Source organism: Aythya ferina (assembly GCF_964211825.1).
Source record: "Aythya ferina genome assembly, chromosome: 2".
Taxonomy (NCBI): Eukaryota; Metazoa; Chordata; class Aves; order Anseriformes; family Anatidae; genus Aythya; species Aythya ferina.
Window position 1 is genome coordinate 4296492 of NC_140297.1, and position 10600 is coordinate 4307091.

At 37.9% G+C, this 10600-nt stretch overlaps 1 protein-coding gene across 1 annotated transcript; it reads right to left on the bottom strand.

The window, feature by feature from the left end:
* Nucleotides 1-1637: 1637 nt before the first annotated feature.
* On the bottom strand, nucleotides 1638-9549 carry LOC311431661 (uncharacterized protein; the record flags this gene model as incomplete). The annotated part of the gene is made up of 4 exons (XM_084509440.1): nucleotides 1638-1698; nucleotides 1883-2065; nucleotides 9066-9122; nucleotides 9496-9549. 4 exons carry the CDS (start codon nucleotides 9547-9549, stop codon nucleotides 1660-1662), a joined length of 333 nt encoding a protein of 110 aa, XP_084365566.1. The 3' UTR covers nucleotides 1638-1659.
* Between the last annotated feature and the right edge of the window lie 1051 nt (nucleotides 9550-10600).

Consider the following 10600-nt stretch of genomic DNA (forward strand, 5'->3'; position numbering starts at 1 on the left):
AAAATGTCTCACAGAAGTGCCTTGGATCAAGACGGAACATAAATTTCTTTAACTGTCAAAACTGAATTGAATAAAGGTGAGTCCTTGCAAAAGTCCAACCTAAAATCTTAAAAACAAACAACAACAAAACAACAACAATAACAAAGCACAAAGAAAACAATCAAGGAATTCATGTTCAGTGTTCGACTCGTGTTGCAGAATTTTCAGCCTGCAGTATAGGAAAGCCATTATCAAATCAGAGGCGAGAGAATTGCCAGTCCATTAATTCTGCCAGTAATTGAGCTCTGAATACTGAAGGACATACAGCTTATTACTGCCCATGATGATCTGTTGTCAAATGACTCAACTTTAATAACACTATAAAAAGAATAGAGGCCCTATTCCAGTAGTTTCAGCCATGTGGAAAACATGTGCATGTGGCAGTTTATATCAAGTGTAACATCCAAAACAAGGGGCAAATGTACCTGTAGCTGAGCATAAAAGCTGGAAGAGCTTGACACATAATGTTATATTCCATTTAAAGGTCACCACAAGCCTTTCACACTCTCTCCAGACACCAGTAACCTAAGGAGAAGAGGAGGGAAGGAACTGGATAACTTATCGTCTAATCCTATCTTTTTGATATCTTTCTTTGCAGGTGTGCCTGAAAGCAGTGAGAGTTTGTGCCACATGAGTTACTTCCCAGATATCCACTGGAATCTGCATGTTCCCCTTAGGTTCCTCTCATCTCTTCCCAGCTGCCATGGATTGATATGTCAGAAAGGGCTGATGTCCCTGCTCTTGGCAGAGTCCAAGACCACAGCACCAACAAAGAAAGGAGTTTTTGGGAAGGTGAGAAATACCAAAAGAGTGGCTCTACTTGTTTGAATGATCCACTCCACTTTGTATCTTTCTTTACATCTTAACTCTAATAAATATCCAGTGCCTCATTCTAGTCAGATTTTCCCACAAAACTAAATGTTTGTGTTACCAGGCCAAATAAATCTTATTCAGCTTGTTCAGCTTGTACCTCCCCAGTGCTTACTTGCTCTGAACATGTATCTCACAGCCCACAACAGCTCCCGAAGGACAGATGGCAGAAAGTACTTCCTTGGTTAGAAAAGTCATTTTCCCACCCTTCCTGATAGCATTTTCTCTATATATTGTATAGCAAATTAGTTATATATATATATATATATATATAAGTTATATATATGTGACTGTGGCCTAATCTGACATGTCTTGCTACAGAGCAATCCATCTCTTTGTAATATGGTAAGCCAGGGAAAGTCAGGATTGCAGCTTTTTGGCAAATTACCTTCCCCTGGGAATCATTTCTTCAATCACAGTGTTTTGACACATCAGCCCTGATTTGCCACAGTACAGCTATCATCACAAATACTGGAAAAAATTGACATTTCATCCTATTGGTCCACCTGAAGGCACCTTGATAAATTTCTGCTAAACTGGAAAATCTGTGCTAATGATCTGAAAGCCCAGTATGCCAAGGTGGTGAATCCACACATAAATATGACAAAAGCTGATGCAACTCTAAAATTCACTTAATGTTTCTAACACACACACACAGTATCATCAAAACTAGGAGATCAGACACTGTATCACTGTTCAATGAGCACAGAATTATTTCATTTATTTGTTTCAAAAGCATTATTTTTTCAGTCAGGTATTCCATAATTCCTGTTGTCCCATCTTCAACACCTATAAATTACAAAAGGGGAAAAGCAAACAATCAAGCAATCAAAACCCACACCTTATCTGCAATCTGTTGCTTAAAAATTGTACTGGTAATATTTGGATGCCACATCTTCCATCTTATCTAATTTTGTCTTGCTGTAAAAAAAAAAAAAAAATAATTAAAAAAATAACAAAATTTGTCTCTTACAAAGTTTGACTTCACAGAGAATGGGGAGCCACTTTGTGGGTCTGTCCTGGTTTCAGTTAGGACAGAGTTAATTTTCTTCCTAGTTGCTGGTAGAATCCCAGAAGGACCCAGCTGGAATTTTGGAAATTCAACCATAACACAAACCACAGAGATGCTATCGCTGCAGAACTGAAGCCGCTGTTTCTGTGAAAGAAAAAAGAGAGAGAGAGAGAGAGAGAGAAAGAATAGATAAATTAAGAAAAAGCTGCAGGTTTGCATAGAATGAGTTTAAAAGTTTGATATTACATGATGTTCGAGCTAGCTTCTACCACCTACAAGGGATCTGGGTGAGTGCACAGGTTACCCTAACTCATTCAAAAGTACTGCTGGTTCTCTTAGTAGGCTACATTCAGTCCAATCTGCCTATGTTAAACCTTGCCTCAATGCCAGTCAGACAATTTTGTTTCTGTTGCTTATAATACAGGTCTTACTTCATTTCTGACTCTACCTAACAGGCATTCTTCTGTCATGCAAGATCTAATGTTTCCTGAGTGGTCTTTTTTTTGTGCTTTATAGTGAAAAAGGGCTGGGAGAAAGGGAGGTCACTGTGCAATGTCAATTAATCTGTGACCTCCTCACTGCAAAATACAACACAGAATGTCTATGAATCTTGCATTTTCCTGACAAGCACAGCTTGACAAGGACAGCACAGATTGTACCTTAAGTAAACCTAATTTCATTAGCACTCTTACTTGAGTAAGAGTCCTGCGTTTTTCTGCAGCTAGATGCAATGACAGGTGCCACCAGTTCAGCAGTTAGATGCTTTATCAAGTGAACTTGCTGTCACATCCTTCACCTACAGAAACGGAGTGCTTATGCCCAGACAATAAACACACCCCTGAAATATACTGTCAGAAGAAGTCAGTCTGTCCTTCCTCCCTCTTTTGACTTTTTCACCTTGACCCAAACAACGGCTGACAGAGCATTCCCACTGCTCAGTCACTTCCATCATGAACCTTAGTCATACCAACATATGCATTTCAAGAGGAGAATCCAGATACTCTCAGCTAATGATGCCAAATACTCTAAGCTACTTTATGTAAAATGCACCTCTTACTTCATCCATTTCCTGTGCACTGAAATAAAAGGTAGAAAAGTATGGTACATACTGTAACAGCTGTGTCCTTTGCAAAAGGACATTCCACCTACCTCTGTGACTGTCTGGTGTGTTTTAGACAGGAGTCAGAGACATGACAAAATCCTCCCAGAGTCTACTTTCTCATCCTTCAAAGCTATAGACTCCATTTCCAAACCTGCCACTTCCCTCATCCTCCAGAAACCCACCAGTATGCTCAGTCCATTTGCAGACTTTCATTTCCTTAAAGTAATAAGCAGAAATATCATAGATGCTTTTACAAGCATTTTTTACCTCGTGATTTTAAAATCTGAGATTCATTTTTCAAAGCCTTGTAAAAATTCCTATTTCCATGTAAGATGATGTGACGTGCTTTATGGAAGCATCATGGATTTGTCTGGGATAGTTAATTTTCCTTGTTGAGGCTTATACAATGTTGTCTTTTGGGTTTTTGTTGAAAATAGTGGTGATAACACACTGATGATTTTAGTTGTTGTAGAGCAGTGTTTACACAGAGCCACAAGTGTTTACAAGTGTTTACAAGTGTTTACACATTTTATGCTTCTTCTTCTGCCCTGCCAGCAAGGAGGCTGAAAGTGCACAAGAAGTTTGGAGAAGATACAGCCAGGAGAGATGACCCAGACTGACCAAGGGACATCCCATCCCATACGGAGTCATGTTCAGCAATAAAAGATGAAGTATAAAAAGAGGATGTTTGGAGAGGTGGCATTTGTCTTCCCAATAAACTCTTAAGCTTGATGAGCCCTGTTTTCCTGGGAGTGGCTGAACATCTGCCTGGCAATGGGAAGTAGTGAATGAATTCTTGGTTTGTCTTTGCTTGCATACACAGCTTTTACTTTACCTAGTAAGCTGTCTTTGTCTCAACCCGTGAGTTCTCGCATTTTTACCTTTCAATTCTCTCCCCAGTCCTACGTGGGGAGAGTGAGCAAGTGGCACTGTGGTACTTAGCAGCCTGCAGGGGCTAAACCACAACAGCAAAGATCCCTGGCACCAGAAAGAACAGGTTAAAAGCAATCACATGGATATACTTTCAAATTTTCTCTTTCAATGATCTTACACAGCTAGTTTCTGAAAGATAATCTTCAAGTAGTAGCATAATACACACTTTTTTCACAGTATGTTGTTGTCAAAACCGTAGTACCAAAGTCTTTATCTATCTGTACCAATATGGAATACTGTCATGGGCCCTGAAAAAAGTCAGTAAATACTGAGACAAAATCCATTTCCTAAATTCTACATCTTTGTTCTTCTAGGCATCCTTTTGTTTCTCTCCTATAAGTCTTTTCCAGAACTGGCATACATGGATAAGTGCACAATTTACTTATAAGCTGCAAGTATAATTCTATTCTCCATGAATGAAGCAGTGTTTTCCCTGGGCTCTCAGCAAAAACGCTGTTTCAGAGGCCGCATATGAGCACGATGGGTCCCATCCTTCACATTCCTTGATACTGAAAACAAGTTACAAGCTGCTATTCTCTCAGTTTTGACAGCAAAGTGATTTGGTTTGTTTACTGTTCCACAGCCTCCAGCCATGGAAGCTCACATCTCAATCGAAAAGGAATATCACCTTCCATATGGTAATAGAATAGGACCATGTATTATTACATCAATCTATTCTCGCATGTATAGTAACAGCAGTGAAAGAAAAAAATAATATCCTAGACTGCTATATATACATAAATAAATACAACTATATATAGGAGAAAGTGAACCAAAGAGACTGGGTTTTTAACAGCAGAAGGATGATTCTCCCATGAACATCCATTTCAGGTTCTCTGGCCTCTATACACTGCTGAGACATGGTTTTCAGAGACTTTTCTCCTTCATGATATTCTCTTCTTAACTTGTTAGAAGGCTTTTAGAGCAATCTTCCTGACCACCCTGGCTGCTAAACCCAGAAGCCATCTCCTGGAAAATTACGTTACATTTTTATATATATATATATATTTAAAAAAAAAAAAAACTCCATTTGAAACTTGTCAGTGTGTTGCAATGGTTTTCATGGTTCATTGTTCAATGCAGTTGTATAGCACAGTCAATCCAACAACAAAAACTCTCAGCACTTTTTAAATTTAATTCATTCTCCCTGTCATTTCTTATAGCTTTTTAGACTACTAATTAATAATAATACAAGACAGTAGTACAAAATTTCTCACCAAAAACACAGGAAAAACAACACGCTTTTACTTCATGTTCAGACCCTGCACCCTTCCTTCCCTTTGTGAATTCAAGGCATTTGAAGTTTACTGACCCTGTTAACACAACTCTGTTGGGAGCCACACTTTAAAACTGAAAATATCTAACTGCATATATTGATTCAACAGCCTACTGTTGTTCTGGAAAACCAAATTGCCTTTGGGAAAAAAACTAACCTTGTTGTTGCATACTGACAAAGAAAAATCTCACTAGTTAAGGTTAGTGTGGTCTCTGTCATCCTCCTATAACAGGGAAAGTTAATGATTTTTGATTTGGAAATAGGAAATAAAATAAACTGACAAGGAACAAAAGAAGCTAAATGACAGTCAGAGAAGAACTGAACAAGAGTAGTCTGGGATGAAAATAATGAAAAATGAGCATGAAGTGGGAAGAAAAGAAAATGGGGAAGATTTAAAGTGAGTTGTAGAGAGGACTGAAATAAATATTGCAAAAAGGCTCATTTAGACCCTGGCCAAAAAATAAAAATAAAAAATCGAACTCTTTCACTGGGAACTGCATGGCAATGGAGTTTGGACTTTACAGAGACTGATCATCAACAAACATTTGAGAAACTCTGCTGCTAGACACAAGCCTCCAAAAAGAGCAAGTGTTGCAGACAATGCAACCAGATTCTCCTCTGTGTATGCTGCTTCATGTTGGCAGGTCTGTGAAGTTTTCTCTTCTGCATTCTCTTTAGAGAAAAGGAATAAACTGGGAAATTCATCAGAACATAGAAAGGGTCATTGTCAAGTTAGAATTAGCATTACTGCCCACCTTGCTCTCAAGGCCCCAGTTCTTCCTCATGTTTCCTCTCATGTTGTATCTCACATATCTATCTACAGGTGCTTGCCAAAGCACTCAGTAACTGTTTCCACACTAATAATCTACACTCCAACAAAGCTGATCTGGAGAAATGGCAGTTACAGAGTACTGGTTATAGCATTGTTCCACTGGTTCAATTAGGAAGACAAGAAAAGAAAAAAGAAAAAAAAGTAAAAGCTTTTTACTGAAAGATAAAAATTAATAAACAAACAAACAAACAAAAAGAACAAAACAAAACAAAGCAATAAACAAAGTAAATACAAAAGAAATCAAACGGAATTTTTCCGGAACCAAGAAATGGTAATGTCAAAGGGAAAGTGCATGTTCAAGAGCCAGTGTTGACTCCTAGTGCTGCGATTCTGCCTTTGAAGCACCTTTGGGCTGATAATGAAACTGCTCTCAGCAGGAAAAAGAAAAAAAAAAATACCAGAATTTCTCTAAGAAATGAAGAAGCTTTCTACTATCAGTCTGGTAGAGCCTGTGGCAAGCTGGATACAAGGCAGAATAAAAGTTTATTATGTTTTCTTTGTGAGAGGCTCCTTGCTGATACTTCAAAGACAAGAGTTGACACGACTTTCTCCCCAAGATCATAGATGTCTTCCCAGCAATTCTCCTCACAAACACACACACTGAGAATGCACATCACTGCCTTCATTCTGAAAAATCCTGAGGAAACAGAGAGAACAATTTCTTTTAAATGCCCTGCATATGGCCTGTGCAATTTCTGGCCAACTACAACAGATAGGTGAACCAACCACCACCAAGATAACAAGCTACATTTGAGTATCCATTTGTTCCTGGTGAAAGCAATGTGGTCTGATGTTTATTGAGGATCAGTCATTGCGCAGGATTGGCAGTATAGTGGGAAAGAAAACTAATTAAAATTTATGAACTAGGAACAGAATAGCTGAAGCCAAGGAAGGGGATCAAGTGGGAACAACAATTTTTGTCCACCCATGGGGGATCTGTAGAAGCAAAGGGAGAAGCAAACTCACAAATCCAACAGAGAATGGAAACATACATACCAGGAACAGGGTGTCCCTTCATGTGTGCCTCTCAGATGGACTCCTCAGTTCCCACTCTCATGAAAGGTCATTACAATAAGGGCCACAGCTTCAGTAGCATTTTCTGTCTTTTCTGCAAGGTGGATAATTCTCCCCATGTACTCCAGTAAAAAAGACAAAGACTGATCTCATAAAAGCATTCATGCTTGGAAGCTTTGCTTTTGTGGCATTTTCCATTCCATTTCATATTTATTTTCAGCCACAGCAGTCAGTTCATAAAAAAAAAAAAAAAAAAAAAAAAAAAAAAAAAAAAAAAAGTACAGAGAAGTATGAATGACATAGAAGCAAGAAAAGAAGCCATCAAAAACATGAGGAAAGGAAATCAGTGGCTAGTTATCACCATGTTGAGGTTTCACTTCAGTGCCAGATGTACACTAATTTAAAATAGGAGGGAATATCTTGATTTTTAGTCTATGATGCTCTGACATAGGGAAGAAGCACCTTTGTTTTCTGGGGGAGCTACCCCAGCATAGACAGCACTTCCACATGCTTGAAGAGCAGCACACAAAGACGTCCTCCCTATACAAAGAATACACAGCATGGCTTCATCGTAGTGCCTGCAGCCATGTATAACTCCGTGTGCAGAATCATTCCCCTTTCTCCCTCTTTTCCAGGTGTCACTGTATGCAGGCTTAGAGCTATATACAGTAAGATCTGAGCAACCATTCATTGGTTTGTTTTCCCTCTTAGCCCATAAGAGAAAAGTCATAGAAAACTGAAGACAAGAATTGAAGCACCTTCATGAAGAGTGCACAAAATATCAGGAGGAAACTAGACAACTAATCATAACTTCAACCTTTACCTTTTTCATTGACACTATATTCCCTATAAACCTTTTATTTATTTATTTATTTTAAAAAGGGTCTTCACACCTAAATATCTCTCCTTATACTTCCTCATTGGTATGAGTGCCAATTGACATGCAGTTAACTCTGGATCTCACTAATTATTCAGAACAATACAATATTGAGGAAAAACAAACAAACAAACAACAATATACTTAAGTGATACATACAGTTTCTATGGAAAGTGCTTGTGTTGTAAAATATTTTACTCATAGCTGCCCTCTGTAGCAGATCAAGAGCCTTCTAATTTCCACTTCTGATTCTCACTGTTTATGTTGACCAGGGCTTTGATTCCCAGGTTGGCAATATTACTAATATTATTAATTGTAAGGCAGGCTCACAGCTGCAAGTACCAAACATTGTGAAGATTAACAGTTAAGAATTCCAGCTTCTGACAATATCTCCTCTCTCAAGATTCAGTGTAGCTTAACACATTAATACTTATGAATAACTACATTCTTCTGTTAATACTTATGGGTGCTGTTCCTCTTTCTGTAACGGCCATCTCCGTGCTCGTTGAGTAGTGTCAGGCATTTGCACTAAATACCTTGCTGTACTAATTGGTGTACCCTGATGAGGGGATAGAGGCATAATTCTGTAAAGCTGTGTGACAAACACTTGAAGGAGGATGGCTACCATATCCTGTTAAAGATATCAAATATCAAGGCAAAAGATGAATGCTGAGAATGAGAAAATAAATCATTTTAAATATAACAACTATTACATATTTTATAATTTTGTCTTTGGCCTGATGAAGTCAGGCCTGAAGTCAATATTCAAAATTATATCAGCAGTTGCATCTTCTTTTTAAGTAAACATCTGTATTAAGACAAATAAATAATGGTTATTGCAGCATACAGCAGGCAATAATCCAGCTCAGTCAGTACTACTATTATTCAATCTTTATAAAATCTCTCAAAAGCACGTATCTTTAGGTAAGCTCGATCCATTCTGAAAACAATAACCATGGACCAAGTCTGATTTAGACAACTATGTAAGATGATTTTGGTACTTTTGCTATGAACTTTGATGCCTTAAATAAGGAATGCACAGTGTTCCATCAGCAAAATAGTCTTCTGTGTGAAAGTTTCTTTGCTTCCATGATCTGCTATTTACCTCACCTCTGGAGACATGATCCTGTTAGGAGAGTCTGGCATGTGGAAAAAAGCTGACACTGCCTAAAAACATTAACAAAAAAGACAGTTATATACAGCAATAGCCAGACATGACAAAGACAAAAAACATTTTATTGTGTACTTGGATGGAAAAGATTTTTTTCTGTGGACCACAATTTCATTCCCTGCAGGAAAGAAAGTGAAAATGTCACTGTAAGTTATAACTGAAGTGACAGCTTCAGTTAAACCATAGGCCATGTATTAGCAGGATTGAAAAATACATATAATACAAATATAAACTACAAATTCTAAATACTGACATAGTAATATGTAACATATATAGCATAAGGTGCCCATATGTAATAATGACACTCAGGAATTTTCTTCTAAGATGATGAATATTACACAAATTTGTACAGCAACAAAGAGGAGGTACCTTTTCAAGCAGTCCAAGAACTGAAAAGAGATTTCCTTCATGTCTCTGACTCATTGCCACTGCTTTGAATATACAGTGAGTCTATATATATCTAATGAGTATAGGACAGAGGAGTCACTGAAGTCTGTGGCTTGCAGATTTGACAGCAGATGCTTGGAAAAAAACAGAACTCTCTCAGAATTAAGGAAGTTTAATGTTCCTCAAGTCAGAAAGATGCACCCTTAAAATATTATCAGGCCAAATTACTCCTCAAACTTCAGAAATATGACCATCCCTTGTGTGAACTGCCATGTTTTGACACAGTATTCCTCCAGTTGCTTTCTGCTGAAAGTTGAGGTGACCACCTTGAACATGACTAGATCTCCAAAGACTATTACAGGGAGAAGACCTCTGGATTTTAGGGACAATTATGAATAATTGCTTTTATATTGTACACATATTAATTTTCTGGGAAGTCATAAAGAACTGTAAAATTTCTTAACCATGTATATAGAGGAAAATACATAATTCAAAATCCACAGTTTATAAGTAAAGCAATAAAAATTTTGGATGGATACCAGTTAGCTGATTGTTACAATATACATAGTCTTTTACTATGTCTGTACTTCCCTAAGGACTCTTTTCTGGCCAAGTGGAACAGCACAGTTTGACTTCGTAGAGTTAAAATCCCCTTCTGCCTGATCAGAATAGACCTTGCCTGAACTAGCACCAAATTGTGCCTAGTCATTTTCTGGAGGAGTTCTAGTCAACACAGCCTAAATCATACCTGGGATCATGATAAAAATTCAATGGTATGGATTACCACACGATAGTGCTTGTTTGTCACCACTATTTAGGTATTCTACTGAACATGTACACCTCAAGGACAAATAGCAAATAGAAAAATTGTTTTGTTTTATTCTTCCAGAGTTTCTTCCTGTCCAGTGTTAACACAGGAGAACTGCTGTTTTTTTGTGACTTCTGTCCTCCAGCAGTCTGCACAAGGCAGTCGTATGCATGTTTTTCAGACACAAGATACTGCAGCCTGTGTCACGAATAGGGTGAAGGAAAACAGCTCAGATTATGTTCTAGAATTTTCATGGCACAATTCACATCACAGTCAGAA